The 26,513-nt window shown below is 43.0% G+C and overlaps 3 protein-coding genes and 4 non-coding genes across 9 annotated transcripts in view; 4 read left to right on the top strand and 3 right to left on the bottom strand.

Annotated features, from left to right (window-relative positions):
* Positions 1-6,458: 6,458 nt before the first annotated feature.
* LOC127051793 (60S ribosomal protein L27a-like) lies at positions 6,459-11,980 on the top strand. Of its 2 annotated transcripts, none has more exons than XM_050954576.1 (5): positions 6,459-6,577; positions 7,296-7,359; positions 7,660-7,735; positions 8,940-9,114; positions 10,976-11,149. In XM_050954576.1, the coding sequence occupies exons 1-5, from the start codon at positions 6,575-6,577 to the stop codon at positions 11,045-11,047; spliced, it is 390 nt and encodes a 129-aa protein (XP_050810533.1). In that variant the 5' UTR covers positions 6,459-6,574; the 3' UTR covers positions 11,048-11,149. The 2 variants fall into 2 exon arrangements, with proteins under 2 accessions (XP_050810533.1, XP_050810532.1); XM_050954575.1 differs by lacking the exon at positions 10,976-11,149 and adding an exon at positions 11,806-11,980 and having other exon boundaries at positions 6,461-6,577.
* Positions 8,389-8,529, top strand: LOC127053019 (small nucleolar RNA SNORA3/SNORA45 family). Its single transcript, XR_007774941.1, has one exon. It is a non-coding gene; the product is annotated as a small nucleolar RNA SNORA3/SNORA45 family (small nucleolar RNA).
* Positions 9,536-9,667, top strand: LOC127053018 (small nucleolar RNA SNORA3/SNORA45 family). The gene has a single exon (XR_007774940.1). It is a non-coding gene; the product is annotated as a small nucleolar RNA SNORA3/SNORA45 family (small nucleolar RNA).
* Positions 11,981-14,185: 2,205 nt separating the features above from the next.
* On the bottom strand, positions 14,186-18,507 carry RPL27A (ribosomal protein L27a). The gene is made up of 5 exons (XM_050954577.1): positions 18,401-18,507; positions 18,004-18,067; positions 17,727-17,802; positions 16,533-16,707; positions 14,186-14,762 (listed from the first exon to the last, which is right to left on the bottom strand). Exons 1-5 carry the CDS (start codon positions 18,401-18,403, stop codon positions 14,634-14,636), a joined length of 447 nt encoding a protein of 148 aa, XP_050810534.1. The 5' UTR covers positions 18,404-18,507; the 3' UTR covers positions 14,186-14,633.
* On the bottom strand, positions 15,455-15,586 carry LOC127053017 (small nucleolar RNA SNORA3/SNORA45 family). The gene has a single exon (XR_007774939.1). It is a non-coding gene; the product is annotated as a small nucleolar RNA SNORA3/SNORA45 family (small nucleolar RNA).
* Positions 17,194-17,325, bottom strand: LOC127053016 (small nucleolar RNA SNORA3/SNORA45 family). The gene has a single exon (XR_007774938.1). It is a non-coding gene; the product is annotated as a small nucleolar RNA SNORA3/SNORA45 family (small nucleolar RNA).
* Positions 18,508-21,387: 2,880 nt separating the features above from the next.
* Positions 21,388-26,513, top strand: part of TRIM66 (tripartite motif containing 66) — an 84,191-nt gene continuing 79,065 nt past the window's right edge. The window contains exons 1-3 of one of the 2 annotated variants that reach the window (XM_050954504.1): positions 21,388-22,793; positions 23,946-24,070; positions 25,850-26,046. In XM_050954504.1, the coding sequence (XP_050810461.1) occupies positions 25,881-26,046 (166 nt within the window). In that variant the 5' untranslated portion in view covers positions 21,388-22,793; positions 23,946-24,070; positions 25,850-25,880. Of the gene's footprint in view, positions 22,794-23,945; positions 24,071-25,583; positions 26,047-26,513 lie in introns of those variants that run through there. The other variant, XM_050954503.1, reaches the window with a different exon arrangement.

Below are 26,513 nucleotides of genomic sequence, written 5' to 3'. Positions count from 1 at the left end.
ACCACTCTCATTATTTACCCAGAGTGCAACAACTTCAACAGGAGGGACTGAGGAAACTCCACATTAGAATACCCCCTAGCTCAATGATTAGACCACGCCCCTAAGAACATAAGAACAGCCATACTGGGTCAGACCAAAGGTCCATCTAGCCAAGTATCCTGTCTACCGACAGTGGCCAGTGCCAGGTGCCTCAGAGGGAGTGAACCTAACAGGTAATGATCAAGTGATCTCTCTTCTGCCATCCATCTCCACCCTCTGACAAACAGAGGCTAGGGACACCATTCCTTACCCATCCTGGCTAATAGCCATTAATGGACTTAACCTCCATGAATTTATGTTATAGTCCTAGCCTTCACAACCTCCTCAGGCAAGGAATTCCACAGGTTGACTGTGTGCTGTGCGAAGAACTTCCTTTTATTTGTTTTAAACCTGCTGCCCATTAATTTCATTTGGTGGCCCCTAGTTCTTAAATTATGTGAATAAGTAAATTACTTTTCCTTATTCACTTTCTCCACACCACTCATGATTTTTTATACCTCTATCATATCCCCCTTTAGTCTCCTCTTTTCCAAGCTGAGAAGTCCTAGCCTCTTTAATCTCTCCTCATATGGGACCCATTCCAAACCCCTAATCATTTTAGTTGTCCTTCTCTGAACCTTTTCTAATGCCAGTATCTCTTTTTTGAGATGAGAAGACCACATCTGTACACAGTATTCAAGATGTGGGTGTACCATGGAGTTATATAAGGACAATAGGATATTCTCCATCTTATTCTCTATCCCTTTTTTAATTATTCCTAACATCCTGTTTGCTTTTTTGACTGCCATTACCTGCTTCACGGACATCTTCAGAGAACTATCCACAATGACTCCAAGATCTTTCTTGATTAGTTGTAGCTAAATTAGCCCCCATTATAGTGTATGTATAGTTGGGGTTATTTTTTCCAGTGTGCATTACTTTACATTTATCCACATTAAATTTCATTTGCCATTTTGTTGTCCAATCATTTAGTTTTGTGAGATCTTTTTGAAGTTCTTCACAGTCTGCTTTGGTCTTAACTATCTTGAGCAGTTTAGTATCATCTGCAAACTTTTTCACCCCACTGTTTACCCCTTTCTCCAGATCATTTATGAATAAGTTGAAAAGGATTGGTCCAAGGACTGACCCTTGGGGAACACCACTAGTTACCCCTCTCCATTCTGAAAATGTAACATTTATTCCTACCCTTTGTTCCCTGTCCTTTAACCAGTTCTCAGTCCATGAAATGGATACTTTAAACCGCTAAAGATGCAGTGTATTCTCTCCCTCTCCACTCTTGTATGGGTCAAGTAAATATTCCTGTAGTCATTTTTTTCACCACAGTTCAGAGTCTGTCCAAGACTTACAACTTCTCCCTTCTGTCTACCCTATTAAAAGTCTTCTTTATGAATGTAAGGTTTGCTTAAAGATTATAAAGTCTTCCTGGGGAGAAACTAAATTAATTCTTTGCTGCAGTCTTCACGGCTGAGGATGTTAGGGAGCTTCCCAAACCTGAGCCGTCCTTTGTAGGTGACAAATCTGAGGAATTGTCACAGATTGAAGTGTCACTAGAGGAGGTTTTGGAATTAATTGATAAAGTTAACAGTAAAAAATCACCGGGACCAGATGGCGTTCACTCATGAGTTCTGAAAGAACTCAAATGTGAAATTGTGGAACTATTAACTATGGTTTGTACCCTGTCCTTTACATTGGCTTCTGTACCCAATGATTGGAAGACAGCTAATGTAACACCAATATTTAAAAAGGGCTCGAGGGGTGATCCTGGCAATTACAGATTGGTAAATCTAACGTCAGTATTGGACAAATTAGTTGAAACAATACACTGTAGTTAAGAATAAAATTGTCAAACACATAGAAGAACATAAATTGTTGGGCAAAAGTCAACACGGTTTCTGTAAAAGGAAATCGTTTTACTAATCTATTATAGTTCTTTGAAGTGGTAAACAAACATATGGACACAGTGTACTTAGATTTCCAAAAAGCCTTTAACAAGGTCCCTTACCAAAGGCTCTTATGTAAATTGAGTTGTTATGGGATAAAAGGGAAGATTCTTTCATGGACTGAGAACTGGTTAAAAGACAGGGAACAAAGGGTAGGAATAAATGTTAAATTTTCAGAATGGAGAGGGGTAACTAGTGGTGTTCCCCTGACTGGGAGGAGACCCCTCTTCAAATGTTTTCTCCCCCTCAGCCAGAGGGGGGAATTGAATCTGCGACTCCCATACCCCATGCAACTGGGCTACCAACAGGGCTAAAAGTTATAAAGTGGGCACCACCTCCTGTGACTGGATTTTGAATGGAACTCAATCCAGTAGGCAATCTCCGAGCATGCCTACTGGATCGGGCCTCACATGTGACTTAGGTGGTTGAACATTTGTCTTCCCCTAGTTCATGAACTGCTCTAGGTCTAGGACTTCGGTGGGAGATAGGCCTTGAGATGCCTTGAGGGGACAAAAGTATATAGAGGCAGGAACACAGGAGCCTATGGAACTTTTACTCTGAAAAAACTCTGGTGCTGAGTGAGTTTAGGCACTTACAGGGCTTAGCAGGAATTTTGTGAATCACACTGGAGCTAAAACTAGGATTTAGGGGCCTATGTCTGGGGTTTAGCACCTAAGTACCTTCATGGATCCCACACAGAGAAATTAGACAAAAGGAGCAGAGATATGCTTGTGGTCATGATGTACAGACAATTACTGCACTCCACATAGTAATTTTAGTCCAAGGTCACTTCATAACTGTATTCTGTTGTATCAATGAAAACTTAGCCTGCAAGTAACAGTAGAACCACTTAGTGTTTTTGTAGAACGTATGTTGCACTTTGATAGACATTTCAGGACAGATTCTCAGGTGCTTGGGTGCATACCATATTATTAGTGTACAGTAACCCTAAAACTGATATAACCAGTCCAGGACTGATTACAAAGGGGATTCTCTAGTGGAACAACAGAATAGGTGCTTTTATGCAACCTCCTTTGCCTATTTCCGGCATAGGAGGAAAAGGGGAGTTTACTCAGGTTGCCTCACAGCCACAGGTCCTGTGGTTTTGTACCCTTCAGCTATCTTCAGATTGCTTCAACTTGATGCAGGGGACTGACCCCTTCACAAAACCTACAGCAGTTTTGCAAACAAAATACTCATTGGAGCTATGACAGTTTGCACCAAAAAAGAATTAGCTCTCTGAACTGTTCTCTCTTCAGATCGCTGCATCTTAAAATCTGGCCTAGAGTATTTGCTCTTCTGCCACTGGGAAACAGAATTCTCATTAGTTGGCTACCAATGGTGTCCATTCCCACATTTACTGTTTTCCAAGGAACATCAATATTCTTAAAGCTAACTTTCTAAAATCTTTTTCCAATTTTTTTCCCTTAAAATGGCACCACATAATTTACACAAATTATTTAGAGAAACAATTCATGGTGGTTTTTTAGATGTTCTTCAAAAAATCACATGCTAAACCAGGGGTTGACAACTTTGCAGAAGTGGTGTGCCAAGTCCTGATTTATTCACTCTAATTTCAGGTTTTGCGTGCCAGTAATACATTTTAACATTTTAGAAGGTTTCTTTCTATAAGTCTGTAATATATAACTAAACTGTTGTATGTAAAGTAAATAAGGTTTTAAAAATGTTTAAGAAGCTTCATTTAAAACTAAATTAAAATGCAGAGCCCCCTGGACTGGTGGCCAGGACCTGGGCAGTGTGAGTGCGACTGAAAATCAGCCTGCGTGCCACCTTTGGCACGCATGCCATAGGTTGCCAGTCCCTGTGCTAAACATTTCAATAACTATTGCTAAGAATATTGACAATTCTGAAGTTAACATTCATTGTCTTTTAGGGAGGCTGCTAAATCTGTCTTTAAACAAACTTAGAGTAACTTTGTAGTTAAGATTGCAACTATTTCCATAATAAGCACAACAACTCAATTTAGATCAGTCTCTTATCATAGCTGTTTTTCTCAAAGGTTTAAGGAATAACTATTAACATCCAGATGGAAGTTGTGTGATACAATACATTGGATCTTCTGGTGTGTAGGCTACATGTGGCATCTGTCTGTTTTCAGAGCTGTCATCAAAATCTTTCAGAAAATTCCTTAAATGATATAAAAATGTGCTAGTCTTCCTTGGATAACCTTATAAATACATACATACATATCACAAAGAAGACATCTACTGTCCACTGGTCTTTAATGTAAGATTCTCCCCTGCCAAGCACTTTTGCTGCTGTTACATATATTCATTTGGAAATGGATAAACCAATGACTGACACGCATATAACAAATAGAGCAGAAAGTGGGAATGAGAACGTGCTAATCTATTTCTTACTTTCTTACACGCATTTTAGTAGCTGCATGCAATTCCCTGTCATCCTTTATCTTAAATTATCTCTATTTAGTGGAACATCTATTCAAATTGTAGACAAACTATTGTCTTGGTTATCCATTCTCTTTTCAGTTACATTTCCTTGTGAACATCTTCTTGATACCACCCTCCCGTCTGGGCCAGCCACAGCAAGTCTTGCCACATGTGGTAATTTTCTTAAAGCCCCTGCTCCTGGAGTGAGGTGGTCATGGGAGACTTAGCTTGCATTGGAAAAGCACAGCAACCCACCCTCCTGCCGGCAGAGAGGAGCATGGAAAGGGGACCCCAATGCCTCTGCAGGCCCAGATCCAGGCCCTCTCCCACACTTAAGTGCTTCTAAAGCTAGTGATGTTTGAGCTCTGAGGATTGGTGGGAAGGAACCCAGCTGCAACCTTACTGGAATCCTGAGAGGTGGGTGGATGCAAGACCACCCACATCTAAAGGCCTCTTCCCCAGCCTTGCAGGAGGGACTTCTGGACCTGGGAACAAACTGAATACATGGGACAACTAATGAATAACTGGGTCAGGAGTGAAGGTGACAGGTTCAAAAGGAGGGATCCAGAGCGGGACACTGAGCAGAGAAGCCCAGACAGTGCCTACTGCACCTAAAAGCTGTCTAGGGAGCCAACAGATGCCACCCAGAGGAATGCTGCCTGGATGCGTGAGACAAAGGAGGAGTGGAAAGAGGCCCCACAGTTGCAAATCACCCCCTTGTCTAACATCCTCCTCCTGGTGTTCAAGATGGCCACTTTGTCCAGGGCCAGGAGGTTGATGAAGTTGTCTCACGACTTGGTGGGGCCACGGACAGGGTGGGCAAATATAAACAGGTGTGGGAAAAAGCGCAGCCAAAATCTCAATAGGAGGCTCTGAATGAGCTGGAATAGGGGCTGCAACCTAGCATATTTGAAATAAGCGTGCACCAGATTCTCCCTCATGCCACAAAAGGGGCAGGCATCGGGGATGGGGGTGAACTATGCCAGGTACACACCTGTGCTCACAGCTTCATGGAAGAGCCCCCAACCAATATCCCTGGTGGGCCATGAGACCAGGATAGAATAGAGTTTGGCTCACTGGGGGGTTCCTCACCCTCCACAGGTTGTACATAATCCTGCCATTTTGTATCAGGGTGGCACATGAGGGTGAGAAAGTGAAACATGGAGCACAGGCGTGTATAGTTGTTTCCGTGGCACAGTTTGGAAATGAACCAGCTGCACAGCAGCAGCAGGTTTGGATTGTGGGAGGGAGGGGGCCAGGAGGGCTCGCAGGACAGGGGCCTGATGAAAAGTTGGTGAGGGCTGGCCAGGAAGCACCCTCTCGCAGTACCAGCTCAAGGAACACCTGAGAAGTAGGCAAGAAGGCTGTCCCCCACCTCCCACAGAACATGCCGGGGAAGAGGGGCGGTTCAGGAGGCTGGAGAGTCCCATGTGCCAAGCTGCACATGAAGGTAGAGGTTGTGTAGCAGGGGCTCCGCAAGTACATCCACACCTCCCCCCGCCCCCCGGCCCAGTGGCCACAATGGCCCTAGTCACAGAGAACAGCTTTCAGGTCTGGGGGAGATCCTGGCAGAAGACAGGCAGCTTGGCGACCTCTCGCAGAAAGAGCTACCGGATGTACTGACGCTGCAGAGGAAGACGTGCGCTCCACGCTGACTACCTGCACCACAAACGCCGTCTGCAGGGCCTGTCCTCCCTCCTCCAAGGGGCGACTCAGGAGCCCTGCAGAGACCCAGCGCTGCCCTCCGCAGCCAGGCCAGGAGCCCTGGGGCTGGGCTCCGGGTGTTGAGCCACTGCCAGAGCATGGACGGGTCTCTCCAGCAGCGGCCCCTACAGAAAATGGCTGCCCGGGGTCACAGACTCCATCCCAGGGGCAGCGGGCAGGACACTCGCCCTCCCCCGACACACCACGCTGGGGCGGGGGCTCCCGTGAGCCAGGGCGGCTCATCCCAGTTCCCGCCAATCCCAGCCTCGCGCCCCGACCCCCGAAGAGCAGAACAAATACCCGCCCCAGCAGCAAGCCCCGCCTCCCAAAGGCGGAAGCTCGATTTCTCGCGAGCTTTCTCCCGGCGCCTCAGTGAGATCTCGCGAGATCTTCCGTACTCCTCTCGCCACTTCCCCCACCCCTCGTGAGGTCTCGCGATATTCTTGTGACTCTTCCTCTTTCCCGGCGGCTGTCGCCAAGATGGTGGGTAGGGGCGCAGCTTCGCCCGCCCGGCATGTTGCACCCGGAGCCTCCGTGTCCTCTGGGCTGAACTGCCGGTGGGGGAGGGGTTCTCGCGCCCGCTTCAACCCCGGCCCGGTCCCTAGCGGGCGGCGCACGCCCCAGTCGCGGGGGGAAACGGGCCGCCACCCGCGAGCTCTGGGCTCCTTGTGGCTTAAAGCCGGGCCCGACGGGGAAGCTCAAGGAGGTGCCTTCCTGACACCGGGATGCGCGGGGTTGGGCCTGCGGGCCCGCTCCTGCTACCTCCCGACGTAGCGGGCACGTAGCGCCCCCCTCCCCCCGTGCGCTCGGCCCCGTCCCGCGCCTGCTCAGAGAGCGAGAACGGGGGCAGCGGGAATTGGTCGCGTGCGTGGGGCCCCCCCGGCTCTGAGCCGCTCCCTGCTCTGTCCCCCGGGACACCCCGCCCCCACGCGCGGAGCGGAGAACCTCGCCGCTGTGTGCAGGTGCCTGTTTGTTCCGTTGTGGCAGCTCGCAGAGACCTCAGTCAGGGATGGGCTCCCATTGTGTTAAGGGCTGGACACAGCACAAACATGATCTTTTCCTCAGAAAAGGGCCAGCCATGCAGCCATACACACGAGGCTTGGATTGTCCAGTCCTTATTTGTTTCCTGCTCTTGCCACTTGCTCTACATTTTTATTCATACATGTTCTGTGTTGGGTTTTTTGTTTGTATTTTTCCTTAGCCTTCCAGACTAAGGAAGACCAGGAAGCTGAGAGGACACGTTAGCCACGGCCATGGCCGTATTGGTAAGTGCAGAGAACGGTTTCTGATATGCTTGTCCTAGTACTTAATGTATGGTATGTCATTTGATTTACAGTGTGCCTGGTAAGTATCACTATTTAGAACACCAATGAGGCAATACCAGAGAGGTTCAATAATCTGGTTAATGGCTATCCATATCTAGTTCAAATCATATATTTCTCTATATAGTTCATGGTCATTGACTTGCTTTAAATCAACTCAAATGATGTCATAATGTTTGGTAGTGTATTCAGTAGTACGTGTTGTTTTTGTTGCATCACAATACCTTTTACAATTTCTTTTAGGCAAACACAGAAAGCATCCTGGTGGCCGTGGAAATGCTGGGGGTATGCACCACCACAGAATTAACTTTGACAAATAGTAAGATGTACCATCTTTTTCCTTCCACCCACCCACTACTTTGTGTATATATTTTTTAAAAGTTACACGGCTGTTCATGCTAGCATATGTAGCACATATGTCACTTAGTAAAAGTATACAGACACGGGATTTTGCTACAATACAAATAACCTTGCAAGAAAATTTAACTGTTTTCTTTTATAGTCCTGGATGACCTTTATTAAATCCATGAAAAATCTTTTGTCCGTCTTTTGTCCTGTTCTTTTAAAAGGAAAGTGCTAATAACAGGATCTCAGTTTTTAGTGAATACAACAAGGAGTCCTTGTGGCACCTTAGAGACTAACAGATTTATTTGGGCATAAGCTTAATTTGTTAATCTCTAAGGTGCCACAAATACTTCTCGTTGTTTTTGCTGATACAGACTAACACGGCTACCACTCTGAAATCTGTCTTTTAGTGAGTTAAATATGGTAAAATGGCTTGTTTCAGATCTTCCAGTGTATGTGTTCATATCTTTTAGAATTTTTTTCCACAATTAATTTAAGTTTGTAAGATACTAATAGTCTGCTCAGCTTTGATTCCACACTATACATATATGCAATGACAGTAGTTGAATCAAGCTTGTGCATTTCCTGGTTTTGTGGGGGAGGGTAAGAATCTTGTATTTAGACATTACCGAGACTAGTGTCACGTCTAGACATTGCCCATTGTCATAGTTGTGCTTGAATACTCGGAAAGTAACAACTAATCTCTGTTTACTGACTGTCACTACTTTCAGGTTGGTCAGTCAGTCAGTCACTGGGTTAGTAACAGAAGATCTGAATCTACATTTCTTGTACAACAAAATCTCTTCTAAAGTCAGAGTTCTGGGTGCCTATTAAATATAGAATGGGGCCCAAACTATTCACAAGAAAGATGAGTTGTGACTTCTGCTATCAAACATAAATATTTCATTTAATAAAATTCTGTTTATAGATCTGGAAAATGTGAACATTCCTCAAGAATATACAAATAGCAACTTATTTACATCTGAACTTTTAAAACTCTTGTGTATTTGTCTGTGTATAATTTTTCTGGACCCTATAGTTTGTTTAATATGTGTATGATAAAGGTTAGTAGATAACACACTTTTAACTGAGGTTATATTGATTTTTAGCATAGTCAATTCAAAGGAAACGAAAAGGAATGTGGTCTTATATTGTATCAAATATTTTTTTCTCCTCAGTCATCCTGGTTATTTTGGGAAAGTTGGTATGAGACACTACCATTTGAAGAAGAACCAGAACTTCTGTCCTACTGTCAACTTGGATAAATTGTGGACACTTGTTAGTGAGCAGACAAGACTCCACTATGCAAAAAACCAGGCTGGATTAGCACCTGTCATTGATGTTGTACGGGCGGTAAGAGTGCTATTTAATCCTATCTTCAAAATCTATGGTTTCATAGAAAATACCTACATTTTAAGCGATTAGAATGTTTGCTCATCTAGGAAATTAAACTAAAGTATGGATAAATTACAGTTCTGAGATCGTTTTAAATGTCAGGTGAAAGAACTTGTGAGCATCTGACTTTGAGTTGTAGTTCCACTAATGTGTGTTCTGTTTTGCTTCGTTTTCCTTACACGAGCCCTTTTTTGTTTTTTATTAATTATTAAAATGTTTTTTCCCTGAAAGTTTAGGTTCTCCCGTTGTTCATTTTTAAAACTGATGCATGTAGTGATGAGAAGCTTACAGATCAGCTTTTAAAAGGAAATTGGAAGGTTTTATAAAGAAAAACAACTTCTATTGCTTGTTTTGGCCCACTAAAGTTGGCCTCCTCAGCACCGAGACTAGAGTCACATCCTAACACAATTCATTGTCTTGGTGTGCTGTAGTCCTCGAAGATAAATTTTTGATCCTTATTCACTGGCTGTGGTGTTTCATATCTCAGTCAGCCACTGAATCAGAGACATTCATTAGTCAGCCTGTCAGGACGGGGGGAAGCAAAAGTGTCATGTGGGGGAAGACTTAGGTTTATAGCGTCCTTTGGGACTAGAATTTTCTGGGCTGAAGAAACTTGATCTGTTCATGGAGATGACAGTAATTCTAGACAATTCGCTCTTCATCTATTACTAATTTATATTACAGTAATACTTAGAATATCATCAAGGGATTGGGGCCCCATTGTGTGCTAGGCTCTATACAGACATCCAGGAAAAGACAGTCCCAGCGTGATGGAGGTTAGACATGGGTTGAGATTCTCACCCCTTGATCCTGCCCCTTTAGGTAAAAAGTTGGAGCAATGTAATGGGGCTCTATGGCCTTTTCTACACTATACTTTTGGGCAAAAGATAGCGGGTTTAATTGAAACCACTGTTGCTTGTCCAAACTAGCGCCTTGTGTTGGCACAGTGCATCCACACTAACAGCTTTTGCACCGACACGAAGAGCAGTGCACTGTTGTAGTTATGGATCTGTTGTTATCCCACTGTAGTTATCAAATTAATATCCATTAAGATCCATTATCCCACTGTGCAATTGGCTGCAGGGTGCTTTGGGAAGGGTTTGCAATGCCTCATGGGGCAGGTACCACATCACATGATGCAGGTTTCTCAATCCCATCTTTCCAGGGGCATCCTAGTAGATTGTCAGCTTCTTTTTCATTGGAAACGGGGGGTGGGGGAAGAGGGAGAGGAGAGTGGTGTGTGGGAGGAAGCAGCATTCTGAGCTCTCCATGCTGAGGAATGTCAAAGCAGCACAGCAGGCTCCCCTGCTCCCAGAAGCAGTCTGTCTACCTCTGTGTTCCTAGTGCAGGGCAGAACAGGAGCATTCCGCACAAATGATATCTCTCTTTGTTCCAGCACCTGGAGCTGTGAAAAGGGAGGGGTACATGCCTGCAGGGCAGCAGAAATGAAAACAAGAAGCAGAGCAGTCATTTGTGGGATAATGGTGGTTTTATTTTGTCTTCAAAACTGAGTTTTGCCACCGAAAGTAGCTTTGTAGTGTGTATATCTCCCGTTTTGTTGGTAAAAGGCAGCTTTTGCCAACAAAACTTTGTTGTGTAGACAAGGCCTAACAGCCCCAGATCTGTTTGGGGCTGGACTTTTTCTAGACCAGGAACTATAGAAGACAGCTAGCTGTAAGACTGCCTTCCAGGGATCCCTTCACAAGTTGGTTATGAGTGTGGATGTGCACAAAAGTGGCTTTAACTAAGGACCACCACCCCAGGCAGAGCATCTTAAAGTTGCAGCACAGAATCTCATGCTCTGTTCAACTTTTTCCAGCACCTTCAAGAATCTGGTTTATATCATCATGCACAATCAATCCCGTATCCTTCAGTTTCAATGGAAGGCTAGTCATAGCTTTACCTCCTGGATAATCTAAAATAAAGTACGTTTTCTGGATAATATGCAAAAAAATTAGATTTTCTAATGACTAAAGAAGTCTGAAGAATGAGACTTTATGGAGAACTTAGCATAAATTGAGCAATAAAAGGCAAGAGTGAAACAGTGTGCTGCACTATTTTTGTTCTGAGCAAAAATGTGGAAATGCATAAAGCACCGTTCATAGACTGTGGAGTTAATTATGCAAGATGTTTTTTCTTTTATTGTCACCAAACACAAGTTGTTGGGGATTGTGGGTGTCTTTTTTTTGGCCACACTTCACTTTACTGCTTATGTGCTCGAGTTCTGGAAAGATTCCATGTTTGTCACAACATGCAAAACTGCTGATATCAGTCGTGTTTGCAGTGTTGCGTCCATGTTGGTTTCTGACTATTGGAGAGACAAGGTGGCAAGCTTGAAAGTTTTTCTTTCACCAACAGAAATTAGTTCAATAAATATTACCTCATCCAGCTTGTCTCTCTATCAGTCATGGTCAAGTATTAATTTGAATGGCTCTTAATGCAAATATGGTGGTTGTACTTACTCTTACTGCTGTTAATGGAGTTAATCTTTCCTTGGCAGATGCATCTTCTCACTTGCATCAAAGTCGACTGATTTAGCCAAATTACGCCTGTCACTGGTGTAGGTGGGAGAAGAATCTGAGTGCAGTACCTCTGGAGTTTTTAGTTAAAATAAATCTGTTTGTGCTAACTTATCTTATATCTTTCTAGGGTTATTACAAAGTCCTGGGCAAGGGGAAGCTGCCCAAACAGCCTGTAATTGTGAAAGCAAAGTTCTTCAGCAGGAAAGCAGAGGAGAAGATCAAAGAAGTTGGTGGAGCATGTGTGCTTGTGGCATAAGTTTTTTGTATTTATTCAAGTTTTGAATAAAGATGCTATAAAATGAGTGGCTTTCACTTTGATTTACCAAAATGTTTTTATGGGGAGATGTTTGCTTACCCAAACGTTTCTAATACTTAATCAAACTTAGGCCCTGTCCATACCATAACTTTTAACCAAGTTTGTGACATTACTGGCACGAGTGGTTCTCAACAAGATTGATGTCTGCCTGCATAGCACAGATAAGTTAATAGTTTTGCTTCTGCTGGTATTTTTGCTTTCCTGTAACTGGACATCTCCTGCAGTTTGGCTAGGACTCTTGAACCACAGTTGTGTAACTGGTTTGATTGGTGGCCTGTCCTTCAAGCTCTTTGTGGTGATACAGTATTTCCCAGAATTGCCCCATTTTCTCTTAATGCTGCTTTATGTGCCTGCAGAATTCTGTTCTCTCCGGCGGTTGTACAGGTCTGTTTCATTTTACGCTGGGGTTACGTTCCGCAGTCAGCGTCTAAAGCGAAAATCGCATATAGTCAAAATTACATTGAGTGTAACAGTGGGTGGAATTGCCCCCACTACAGAAACAGTATTTAAATTATTTTTCTTTTGTTTTTGTTGACCACATAAAGCTGAAATCGCACGTTAAATGTGCCTAAGATGCAACATACCTGTACTGTGGGTAATTGCCTTGATTTCTCTTCACCCCAGAATGCACTGTTACAGAGAGAAATGCATAAACATAGCTGTGATAGAAAAGCTGTCATGTTGACACAAATGGAACTTGTAATCAGCTAAGGTGGCATTGCCTGTAAGTGGTTTACAAAACTATTAGTTATAACGGGGTGGTCAAACTATGGCCCATGGGCTGGATCCTGCACATGGGATTACCCCATGCTGCTCCTGGAAGCGGCCAGCACCACATTCCTGGATCCCCTGGGGGAATATGGGGGCAGAGGGCTGTGTGTGCTGCCCTTGCCTGCAGGCACTGCCCCCTGCAGCTCCCATTGGCTGGGAACTGGCCAATGGGAGCTTTGGGGGCAGCTCCTGCAGGCAAGGGCAGTGTGCAAAGCCCTCTGCTGCCCCTGCCATGGGCTGTAGAGATGTAACAACTGCTTCTAGGAGTGGCACAGTGCCTGTCTGACCCCTGCTGCATACCACTATCACCCTGGAGCTGCTTTAGGTAAATGGTGCTGGGCTGGAGGCTGCACCCTGAATACACCCCACACCCCCTTCCCTGAGTCCCCTCCTGCACCCCAATCCCCTGCCCAACAGTCATGGCTCTGCAATTTCCCCATCCAGATATGGCCCTTGGGCCAAAATGTTTGCTTACCCTGCGTTCTAATGTTGACAGGGCCTCAAACACTAATACTTAATATTCCAGTTAGGGTAAGTCTCATCATAGGGGATGTGTAAGTGTGAACTTTATTCCTGTAGTACAGCCTTCCATCTTTGCTTACATTAAATGGGGATAGAGGAAAAAGACTTTTAAATCCTTACTATAGGAAATGAAACATCTCAGAGCTCGTATTGCCACAGGCATTGTTCTATTGGACAGTTCTGGTGCGGCTGTATGCACAGCCTTGCACACCAGCCTTGAACTGAGAGCTTGAATTTTACATACGTTTTGGTTGCAATGTGCCCTTATCATTGAGGGTAGTTGCACTGGGATACTGACTGCTAGCACCTTCTATAAAAGGCATACCCTGTTTATCAGTACTACAGATGGGAATTAGTCATAAATCTCCTTAAATTTCACTGGCAGCTAAACCCTTATTACTATACCTCACAATATATCTTCCTAACTAATGAAAGTGTATATAAACTTGCTTTTTATAGGTAGTGTTATGGGTAATTCAGTTAACCATATCCTTGTTTGCAGAATGAGTGCAGTAATATGTACATCATAGTGTTAAGGCTAAACGAATTCACAAACACCTTCAACATTCTAAAAGTTAGCGTGTAAATATATTGCTTTATCATTGCATTTAGATCACTGCATTCCTAGGACTTCAGATCTGAAAACCACTTGATTTAAAATTAGAATAAGAAATTTGTAAAAGTGACTCAAATTAGTAAGCAGTACTCTGCACCCAAGCAAAAAAGTTTTCTGTTGATATAGAATATGCTGTATGTGTTCACAAAGAGGTATCAAAAGACGCTAAAGCACAGTTCTATGCAGTAAGTAATTAAATTGCTGCTTGGATGTGAACTTGTCTCCCCTTTCGTTTACTAGGAGTGGTCTCCAGGAATGACTTCACACTATCACATACTTCAGTTCAACCTACAGGACAGCAAAGGTAAGTAATTTAATATTTCAACAAAAGTTGAGGGAGGCTTCAATACTGTGTTCCAAAACGCAAAAGGGTCTCAGTATTCAAAAGGTTACATTTGAAGAAAGGCTTAGAAGTAAATCCACTATGGCATAATCTTAACTGTGGCAGTTTTTAACATTGCACTTTGACTTGAAGTTTATTTTAGCAGTTAAATAGGAAGAGATTGCACTAAGATGCTGACTGACATTCATAAGAAACAGCCCATACATAAATTAATAGTTGCTTGTTGTGGTGGAGTACTCAGTAATAGGACCCTGGTCTCAGTAATAGTCACATAAGCCACCCTCTAACCTTCCCCCCAAAAATCATGATTTGGTTTTGAAAGTAACTTTAAAAAAATAACTTCAGACATTTGATACAGTCTTTATTCAAACTTGATGAAAAAATCCTTTATGCCACAAGCACACAGGCTCCACCAACTTCTTTGATCTTCTCCTCTGCTTTCCTGCTGAAGAATTTTGCTTTCACAATTACAGGCTGTTTGGGCAGCTTCCCTTTGCCCAGGACTTTGTAATAACCCTAGAAAGATACAAGAGAAATTGGCATAAATAATATTCAGGAAGAACTATAATCCTCTGTATCCACAATCTTTAATAGTATTTGGAGAGAAATACAAACTAAAAGTATCAAATTTGCATTTTCTTCATTAAAATTTGGTCATGACTGATGTTTGCAATTCAGTAGTTTTGCATGGTGTGAATTTATCAAATACTCTCAAAACCTACAGTTTTGCCAAGAATTTTAATTGTTCTCTTTGAATTTTACAAACATCTGTAGATAACGTAACTCTACAGTCCATGAAGAAAGTTATTTACATATCATTCTTCATTTTAATGGATTTTTTTTGTTAACCAACGACCAGCTGAAGATAGAATTTTGGCATGGTTTTCAACAATCCTAACAAGAGTTTAGCATTTCATGATACACAATAAAGACCATCTTATCTCTTGGAGAGCTTATAATTATTCAGTTTCCCCCCAACAGACATCAGTAGGGCTAGCTGCCTCCTTTTGATGTTGGAAAATGAGTCTAGGAAACAACAAAAAGCAATTGCTTGACTAGTTAACATCTTCCAAGAGCTAGTTGGTTCTATTAAAGACGACATCTCTTCTAGATCTAACAGGAGTCCTTAAGCTGGTCATAAGAGTCCCTCATTGGGCTTTTTGACTTACTCTAACCAGGCTGGCTGAAATTATCAGTTTTAATTAAAACAATGTTACTGATCAGGTGACTGACTGAGGCATGACACACCACAGGCAGTGAATATAGATCAGCAGTCTTTCTCCGAGAACTATAGCACACCAAGACAATCAGAAGTGCCAGGATGTGACTCTAGCCTCGATGTGGAGAGGCTAATCCACATTACACTGGAAAATTACATGCACTAAAAGCTCTACAGCCATGTCTACACTACCACTTACGCCGACAAAAGGCTGAAAGGTATGGAAAAAAATGCCACAGTGTTACACGGGCATCCTCCAGTGGTCTCCTAAAGCTGATACATGCAACTGCTCAGATCAGTTATAGGTAAGGCTTCCTGTCTGTCACAGATTCTGTGACTTTCCACGACCACCATAGCAGCTGGTGCTGGTTTAAGGGCTGCCTGGCTCCCTGGGCCAGCAGCAGCAGTTTGGGTATGGGAGGGGGCTCAGGTGCAGGTCAGTGCTTACCTAAGCAGGGGGTCCCTGGCTCCCACTGGCATGTCCCTGCAGCTCCCATTGACTGCAGAGTCACTACTTGTGGCATGAGCAGTTCAGAGTCCCCATGGCTGCCCCACCCCCTAGGAGCCCTGGGGAAATGCTTGTCAGACCCAAGTAGGGAGCCTGCCAGCCCCACCCCCAGCACGGGTCCCAGGGCATGCACTGCCTCCGCCCCAGTCTTAGTGAGGGGTATGTAGTAAAAGTCATGGACAGATCATGGGCTGAGATTTTTTTATTTACTGCCCGTGACCTGTCCATGACTTACTAAAATACCCATGACTAAAACCTAGCCTCAGTTATAGGTACACAATGGGAGAGAAAAACTCCAGTAAGACTGAGTTTAATGTGGAGAGTACTGATTACATACATCACAGAAGCTAGTTTTCTTAACTGTGAACATTAAATACTAGGAGAAATTTTTAAATTTGTTTTAAAAAATGTTAAAGACAAGCCAAATAAAGATGAAAAATGCAGTGGCACATATTTAAGCAGAATTAGTTTCATACAGTAGATCAGTGAACAAGACCCTAGGCAAAAAAATAAATGTAACCTATTCACTGTGAATGTATGCTAATTCAAGCACACTTACCGAGCGTACAACATCAATGACAGGTGCTAATCCAGCCTGATTTTTTGCATAGTTGAGTCTTGTCTGTTCACTAACAAGTGTCCACAGTTTATCCAGATTAACAGTAGGGCAGAAATTCTGGTTCTTCTTCAAGTGGTAGTGTCTCATACCAACTTTCCCAAAATAACCAGGATGACTAGAAAGAAAAACCAAATAGAATGTATTATTGATTTAAATTAGAACTATTAGGGGTTCAAGAACATTAAATGTATAAACAAAGTGTCTTTTTTCAAGCAGTCAAAGTTTTAGGATTTGGATTTTTTAAATCTGGACTCATGCATAAGAGACTACATGTGAATGAAATGTTTGTGTACATTTTATTACAAGTATCTTCAATACACACTAATATCAACTAAATTGTCCTTGGTTCATCTTGCTAATTTATCAAATAAGCAAAACTGGTGACAGAAAAGGAAAATAAGTAGAGAAATACTGTATTTGAAGTGTTAGTTGCTGCTGAAATCTACTGTTCTTATACTTCAGTGATGATCACATTTTCTGAATCTACAAGTACAATTTTGTATTTTTGTAAGCAGAATTCACAACTTGTGCATCCTTTCCCATTAGTTTTCGTTCAGCCTGCAATCTCTGTCCACCCAAAACTTTGGAATCGAGGTCTAGGTGTTGTTACTAACCTGGTGACTGACTGAATTACTAATAGGGACAGTCAGTGAATAAAGGTTAGTAGTTATTCTCCGAGTACTCTAGCACACCATGACAACAAGCAGTGTCTAGATGTGACTCTAGTCTCGGCCATCTTGAAATACATATCTCTTGCCCCATGAGTGTGAATAAGATCGGGATAATGTTACATTTTCGATCTGTATGGTTATCATATATTAACATTGCATTGGACCAGATCTGAACAGACTACTGGTGTCCCGACCTTCAGTTAAACTAAATTCTAAAAAAATCCAACACGTTAACAGTTCTGAAATAATTACCCCACTCTGAACTCATCAACATTGTTAATCACACTAATCTGTGGAAAGAAGTGCATATACAAAAGAGGACTACAAAGTGCTGCCTTGTTACAAAGCGTGTCCATTTACATGAATGGTTCAAAATGCCCACTATGGAAGTTAGTTCGCCATGTGACATCTCAACACGGTTAGAAAACGAGGAAGAAGGAGGCATGGTTTTTAGGTGCCTTACTATTTGTCAAAGTTAATCCTGTGGTGGTGCATGCCCCCAGCATTGCCACGGCCACCGGGATGCTTCCTGTGCTTGCCTGGAAAGAGAGACAAGAAGAAATCGTGATGCTAGAAATGCTGTACGTCGCTGAAGCCCCCGAGAGGCCGAGTACTGCCCAGCAGACACCGTGCGAGCGGGGCTGCGGCCTGTCACTGCCCGGGGGGCGGGGCCACGTCTCCCAGGCCGGACCCGGGAGCAGCGGCCGCAGACCCGATGCCTGGCTCCGCTCCGCACTCACCGATGCGACCGTGGCCGTGGCTGACGTGTCCCCTCAGCTTCCTGGTCTTCCTCAGTCGGGATGGCTGCAGAGAGCAGAGCGCGTTACCGAGCGGCCGGGCCGGAGAGCGGGGCCCGCGTCCCGCCTCCTGCCCGCGCCCCCTCGGGGCTGGGACGAGGGATGAAGCTCCCAGGCCTCAGGGCGCCGCGGAGAAGCGGGGGAAGGCTCCGGGCTGCCCCCTGCGCGCGCCTCCTCCCTCCCTCCGGCCCGGCCCGCTCCCCGGGAAGGTGGTAGTGAGGCGGCGCGAGCACGCGGAGCCCCCTCTCCAGAGCGCGCGGATCCGCGCGCGCCAACCCCCTCCCATCCTGGCTGCTCCCCTCAGCCCTGCCCGGCCACGCGGCCGCAGCCAGCAGCTCACCATGCTGGCGGCGTCGGGTAAAAGGAAGAAGAGGGGCCGATGTCTCGCGAGAAGAGGGAAGGGGAGGGAGGAGGAAATAGAAATGAAGGGATGGGAGCGGAGTCTCTCGCGAGATTTCTAGCGGCCCATTTCCGGCAGCGGGGGTTGGGAGGAGTCGGGCGGGGCTGGGTCAGCGAGGGAGTGTTCAGTGTCGGTGGGTCTCATCGCGCATGTGTCTAGGCTAGGCGTGCTCGCGCCATGCGGGACCGGGCTGCTCCCCGTCCTAGCTCGGGGCAGAGTCCCCTGCCGGCCCTGCCCGGGTTCCTGAGCTGCTCACTTTGGTCTCGCGTCCCATGACGTTACCGCCAGCCTGCTGCTGGGTGATGGTCTCCCTGAAGCCCCAGCTCCTGGAGTCACGGGGCTAGGGAACACTTGGCTTGTACTGTGTGTGTCAAGTAGCGTGGTGGCCCTCCTTGCGCGAAAACCTTGAAAACATGAACCCTAAAGGCTGGAAGGCAATGAAGAGCACCCCGCCTTTCTTATTTTATATTAAAAAAACCCATGTTTTTTCATGCAAATGGTTTTGTGGGCGTGTGGTTGGAAATAGTGTTCCTGTTGCACCACAAGAGCTTGAGTGGCGGATGCTGTGGGTTTGTACTTAGAGCTCAGGATATGGATTCAGGTGTTCTAGAGTCTGTTCCTGGCCCTGTGACAGATTTGCTGTGTTACCTTACACAAGCCACTTAACCCCTATGTTCCTTAGCTTTCCCACAGATACAATGGAGATGCTGTTTACCTTGCTTGGGTGGTGTGAATGTTACTTCCTTAATGTTTTAAAAGTCTTTTAAAGTATTCAAATCGAGATTGCTATACATGTGCAAAGTAGTCAGTTCTTTCTTTATAAAATAAATTCACTCCCAAAATGAGACCCTTTGGGTATTATCTACATGGTAGCAGGGAGCGAGCCTTCCAGCCACCTAGAGAGACTTGTAAAAGTAGGGTTCAAGCTAGTGCACTAAAAATTAGCAGTGTGGATGTTGCATTTCAAGTGGCAGTTCAGACTTAAGCCTGCCAAACCCTCTGGGTCTAAGCTCAGGTTGCTATCCTGAGTTTTCATTGGAGCCACAACATCCACAGTGCTATATTTAGCTCAAGCTCTGTTAGGGCAATTCTGTCTACCTGGGCTGTGAAACTTCCTCCCAGCTGCAGTGTAGACATATCTTCTCTGGCCAGGTGTTGGCCCAGAGTAAATTTTCATGGTTGAGTTATAAGCTCATGCAAATGGAGTGTAACAGTAGAAATATTTACAGTTCTTCAGCTGTTCCAAAACCTTCAGACTCTGCTATAAACTTAGTTTAAAATGGCTTGCTGGTAAAAGATTATTGTTTTTGCCAAATAATTTTGGTTTAAAACAAGTGTTTTGACTATTTATGCTTTAGTGAAAACATTGCCTGTTAATTACAACTAATATTTTTATTTATAAATGGATTTTTTTTTACAGTTGACTCCAAAGTTTTTCATTAAATACACCTCCTAACCTGATAGAATGCGACCCGATACACATGAATTCAGATATAATGCAGTAAAGCAGAGGGGAGCCCAAAGTCCTTTAAAGCACCACCTGAGCCCCGCTGCCAGAGCTCCAGCAGTGATTTAAAGAGCCTGGGGCTCTGGCCGCTGCGGGGAGCCCCTGGCCCTTTAAATCCCCACCCGAGCCCTGCTGCCAGAGCTCAGGCATTGATTTAAAGGGTCCGGGGCTCCCCACAGCAGCTGGAGCACTGGGCCCTGCTGCCAGAGCTCTGACGGTGATTTAAAGGGTCTGGGGCTCCCCGCAGCAGCTGGAACACCGAGCCCTTTAAATCACTGCTGGGGAAGCCGGTCCAGTCCGGCACAACACCGTACCGGACCAAACCCGATATAATGCAGTCTCACCTATAAGACGGTGAGAATTTTTGGCTCCTGAAGACCGCATTATATCAGGGTGGAGGTGTATATGATAGTGTCCTTTACTACTTGCTGCATAGTACAAATAAAAATGGGGAGAATGACATAGGAGAAACTGTTACTAAAATATGATTATATATTTTTTTTAATTTTGCGGTCCTATTTGTAAATGTTTAGGAGCAATTGTGAACCTGCGTGGTTTTGTCCTTTACAGTCTTGTACTATACATTTGCTGAGGTGTGTAGTAACCTATTTCCAGCAGTTGATCATAGTTTGTAATAAAGCTAGTTTTTTACCTTTCAGTTTACAAAGCAGAGTTGCTGCACACATCTTACCTAAATAAGAGAGTGAGTGAAATTGGAGTGGAGGGAACAAGCTCATAATCTGTGTGAACCTCACACCGCTTCCATTAGGTTGTGATTTACAACTGCAGTTTTCTTAAGACCTCTGAATCTGACTCTCCCTACTGACAGTGTTTTAGAATTTAGAATAATTTATTTTTTTCTCCATAGCGAACTCCATAGAAACTCAGTGGTCATCTTTACAATTTGATATGATTACCAGGAAGGACATCTGATGACATTTAAGAGACTTCCAACTAAGGATTTTCTCATTAATAAGTTCTGCACAAATAGAGAGCAAGAATGAAGGAGCTAATTAAAATCAAGACTTACTTAACTTTTTTATTTTAAATGTTTTGCTTGTTTTCCCTCTTGTTCTTTACTTTTTATCCATGTTTTATAAATATGAAAAGGTATGTTTGTTTCATGGTATTCAGCAAACGAAACCAAGCCCTTGCCAACCCAAATAACTGTCAGTGTACCAATTATAAAATAAACAAATATGTTAAGATAAATGTTATAATGTTGTAAAAGCCTTGTGACATCCTCACTACAAACACCCCCTTTTAACACCAGGAAGATAGTAAAACCACCATTTGATGGCATCAGCAAGAAATAAAGATGAGGACACAGAAGAGAGAGACAATCAGATGACTTATGAAAGTCACAGCCCTGAGCGACAAAGACGCTGAAATTATGGTACCATTTGGTTTATGCTTTCCTCTTCTTTGAAACATATTTACACTTTTCTGGAAATCCTAATTCTGTGATGTGTTAAATCCTTCAGCTGAAGCCAGGGTGTACTGATGGCTTTCAGTACTTCATAAGGTGGGTTTGCATTGTTGCTCCATGGCCTTGGTTCTGGAATTTTTTTTAGCCATCTGTCTAATCGTTACACTTCCTTAAAAACTCTGCCTCTTATTGTAAAATTAATATATTTGTGTGTTCTAATTCGTAATGAAGCAACATGTTAATATATTTGTGAGGAGCATAGACTCATAGATTAATGCCAGAAGGAGCCACCATAAAATCATAGGATTGGAAGGTAGCTTGAGAGGTGTTCTAGTCCAGTCCCCTGCGTGATCATGATCATCTAGTCTGGCCTCCTGCATGTTGCAGGCCACAGAACCTCACCCACCTATTCTTGTAGTAGGTCTGTAACCTCTTGCTGAGTTACTGAAGCCCTCAGGTCTTGATGTAGAGACGACAAGTTGTAGTGAATCTACCGTTTATGCTAGTTCAAACCAGCAAGTGACCTGTGCCTCATGCTGCAGAGGAATTCAAAAATCCCCAGGGTCTCTGTCATTCTGATCTGGGGAGAGATTCTTTCCAGTCTCCAAATATGATGATTAGTTAGACCCTGACCAGCCCTACCAGCCAGACACTTGGGAAAGAATACTCTATATTAACTGAGAGCTCTCTCCCTATAGTGTCCCATCTCTGGCCATTGGAGATTTCTATTACATTTCTATTACTCCAGTTTTCAAGGTCATCTAAATATTCTTGTGTGATATTCCAGTCCTTATTTGAATTGGCAATACCTCCCAACTTTGTGTCTTCCACAAATGTTGTTAGTGCACACTCAATTTAGGAGCCATTAATGTCATTAATGAAAATGTGAAATAACATTGGTCCCAAGATAGACTCTTGAGGAGTTCTGCTAGTAACCTTCCTCCAGCCTGACAGTCACCTTTCGGCATGATCTGTTGTAGTTTCCCCTATCACCAGTTCTTTACCCATCTCTTGATTTTCGTATTGATCCCCACCTTCTCCAATTTAACTAATAATTTTCCACGTGGAATGGTACCAAATGTCTTACTGAAATCCAGGTATATTATATTTACTGCAGTTCTTTTGCCTAGAAAATTGGTTAATCTTCTCAAGGAAGATCATATTGGTCTGGCATGATCTACCTTTTGTAATACCATGTTGTATTTTATCTTTAATGTCCTTAACTACTTTGTCTTTCAAAATTTGTTCTAAGGCCTTGCATTCTATTGAGGGCCTGTAGTTTCTCGGATCACTTTTTTCCACCTTTCTAAAGTATAAGTACGTACTGTTGGAGACTGAAGAAGACTACTTTGAACATTTACCTCTGGAAGATGGATCATGAAGATGCATCAAATAAAGTGAGTTCATATATAAATAATCATTATTATTATTATTATGTTATCTAATTATACTGTCGGTACATTTAATGGAGCTTATTTTTAAATGGGCCTTAAAACAGCCTCTGATGTTGAATCTGTAGTGAAGTATGGATGCAAATGATAAGATTATTGCTGTCTGTCTAATATGCTAGTGCAATCAAGTAGCTAGATGACCGCATATTTTCATTTGCGCCTGCAGCTGGTTGTGGTTGCAAAATAAGAGGTAGGTTTTAAAATTTAGTCCAATATGTTTTAAAATTGTAAATAGTAAGATTAAAATGTGTTACTCTTAAACTCTTATTTTTTTAAATGGACAGATCATAATTTTTGAGTCATTCAGATTTTGTTATTCCATGATATAAAAAGAACATGCTTCCTAGACTTTGCTTTTAGAGAATCCATTTGTTTTGCTTTATATGTGTGCACATTGTTTATAGTTTGTCTAAATGTTGCTTTGTTCATATTCTGGTTTGTCTGGCTCAGCCCCTCAGTAAAGTCTAGGGAGATTGCTCACCATTATTCAGGACCTGAGAAGCTTCTCTAGCTATGTCCCACCTATGTGAGAGTTGTACTAGTTGCCCAAGTTTACGCACATGCTGGTAATATTACGTAATTTATTGTAAAGGGCGAAAATGTGTTGTTTTCTGAACCCCTCAGATGTAATAAATATCTTTCAGTAGGAGGCGTTAATCTTGTAAAGGGCAGACTAGTAACACTATAATTTTAAATGAGAAACACATGTCTTTCTGTCTCATTTAAGTGATATGAAAATGTTGTATGTGTTCAATGGGTAGGTGTCTTGTGCCTGCAATAAAGCTTTCTTCTAGTACTTTCCCCTGATGGCCTCTAAAGAACAAAAGCTTGCAGGAAACATCAAAATGGATCACTTCACAATTGCACAATTCCAGGCTTGCTAATGGAAGCTAGAATGGAATTGCAGTCTATGGGAACAGTATGTCACCCTGTTTACTCTGTTGTATAAAGCGACTGCACTGTGGTCTCTCCAGCTGGGTTTGTTAAATAAAAATGATCTGCATTTAGTTCAGCAAATTTCTTTTATTCTGCATTCATTGCTTTTCCCTCTTTATGAAGTTTATTTTGACTTGATAGGTTATGATCTTATATTTCTAGGAGGCGGGAGTGAGCTACTTTGTGGTGTGGAACAGGAGCCCTTCTGTGAAACATGAAAGCTCTGGCTGATATTGAGTGGCCCAATTTTCTATTCAGCTCTGGTAATCCTGTTGAAGAGGACATGGGTAGGCTGAGAGGACTTCCTTGGTTCAAGTATAGCCATGCGCTCTTCCCCCCTTTGTCCTTTTCCTCTAACTTATAAAAATACTTCTGAATGGACACCATTTTTTTTTGTCCTCGGAATGCAGCAGATTATCCCCAATGGCATGATTTATTAAAAACAAACAAATAAACAACAAAATGTCACCGGAGGAGTCCCAGACCTATTAGAAAGGCTTTTCCACTTCCTAATCCCATTCTTACAAATTATTGCCTGTGAATACTTGGTAAATCCCTGTGAAAGAGCTTGACACAAATAAAATCGAACATCAGGATTTCTATCCATTGGACAGACTGGATGAAAGTAGAAAAGGCAAGCTTTTGAGATTTACCTTGACAACTATTACATGTCATCTAGTGCTTTGTGTGGGTGGGGTGAAGTTCCTAGTCAGCTTACCTAAAACAAAGGCATCTCTGCACTCTGACCTGTTATGATGTTATTGTGGGAGACAGCTGGATTTGTCCTGGCTCACACACCATGAAGAGAATGATTACCTAAGTGATGTGTGCTCCCCTGTGCGCAGGGGGCACTTTCACCTGCAAAAGTGGGGTATTTTGCTTCTGTCTCTTCTACTTCAAAGAAGCCCCTCTGCAATGGCTCTACAAAGGGTATAGGTGAAGGGAGCCAGATGGGTTCCTGTAGATTCTCCCCTGTCCATACACATGGGAGAAACCAACGTCAATTAATACAGCCAAACATGCTTGAGCTGCTTTATAGGGGAGCTCCAGGGACAGCCCCTGTAGAAGGCATGCTTCCAGGGCCAAGCAGCAAAGCCGAGGCAATGAACAGCAGTGTAGTTGTGTCCCTTGCCCTTTGAGGATCTTGTAGGATCTGTGGCCCAATGGGGTGAAATTTTCATCTTATTTCAAGGAGTAGAGGAGGGCAGAACTGCATTCCCCTTTTCCCCCTCTCTATAGAATAACAAAAAGGAAACTCCATGAGTTGTAACTTCTAAAGTTTCCTGCTGCATGTTTGGATTATTTCCATGTTGGAACTGAGACTTCAGTTCCAATTTCAGAATCTCAGCTGAGGCATAAGCCAGCAACTACACAGTTTTACTTGGAAATCCCAGGCTAAAGTCAGGGAAAACATTGTTTTACTTGTAAAGGGAGAAGATTTGATTCATAGTCTTCGAGAGGCAGCAATTGTGGAACCCCAAGATGACACTTGTACAGCATGTAAGGTGCACATTATTAAATCTTTAGAAGGAAAAATGTTCATAATTACAAGTATCTTTGTCTTTCTGTATACAGCTTTCTATCATGCATTGTTCAAATGGGAATGGGATTTTAACTGTTTATGCCTAATTCTCATTTATTTCTGTTGCTGATTGGGAAAAACATGTAGAAAAAGTTGGAACGTTTTCCACCTGCTTTGAGAACTGCAAGCAGAAAGAGTACGGTGTGTGAGAATTTAGACAGTTAGCATTACTATAAATAGATCCACAGTACAGTATGCCTCAGATTTTATCAAAAGTAGCAAGCACTATGTAGTGATAATGGAATTTTGGTTTGTTTGCCTAAAACCACTCTTTCCAACGCGCCAATCTGTGAAGAAAACGTTATTTTCAGTAATGTGGGTATGCAATTTTCACCTGCAAGGAACTTCCCCTTTCTTCAAAGGGGCTAAATAAATGTTGCTTTTGAGAATGTGCCTCCTGCAGTTGGCTTGTAGTCTTCACTTGGGTGACCGAGCGCTTCATTAAGTAGACAGTGGTTGTAATGAGTCATTTTGTGACTTTTAGTGTCCTTGATGTCAAACTTTGGACTAGGAAAATGGAGAGCCTAGATCTGTTGAGGAATTGTTTGGTGTGCAAATGGGAACTAAGGAGGAGAGACCCCAGACTGCTGCCTTGTCTTCACTCCTTTTGTAAGGACTGTCTTCCAGATTTGATTCAAGGATACAATTACACTCCCACTGAGCGTGAAGTTATGTATGAAGGTAACATTTCATGTACTATTTTGTACTTCTTAGGCACTTTATAATGCAATAGTGTAATAAGCAGATTGAGAAGCACTTTTTTACTCAATTATTCTTTAAAATATGTTGTAAAGGAATTACTAGGAGACTTAAAATTAGAAATGAGAAAGAGGTGGGTGGGGTTCCTTCTCCCCTACATGAACTTTTTGGGGAAAAACAAAGTCTATTAGAGACAAAGTAAATAATTTGGGAAAATGTTTAAACTCACATAATCAGTTTGTTTTTAATTAATTGTTTTAAACCAGTGTTAACATCCTGTCTGTTTGTTTTACAAAAAAGTATTGTAAGATAACTGTTAGGCTATAACTTCTTTACACAATTCTTTGAATACAATGGCACTTTCTAAGGTAATTTTTTTCCCATAGAAAAATATAGAATAGATTTTGAGATCTGAATCTGGTCCTTCACTTCTATTGAAGGTCATTATA

This window comes from Gopherus flavomarginatus, chromosome 5, assembly GCF_025201925.1.
Source record: "Gopherus flavomarginatus isolate rGopFla2 chromosome 5, rGopFla2.mat.asm, whole genome shotgun sequence".
In the NCBI taxonomy this organism is placed as follows: domain Eukaryota; kingdom Metazoa; phylum Chordata; order Testudines; family Testudinidae; genus Gopherus; species Gopherus flavomarginatus.
The sequence above is the reverse complement of the archived record's forward strand: the minus strand, read 5'-3'. Positions and strand labels throughout refer to the sequence as shown.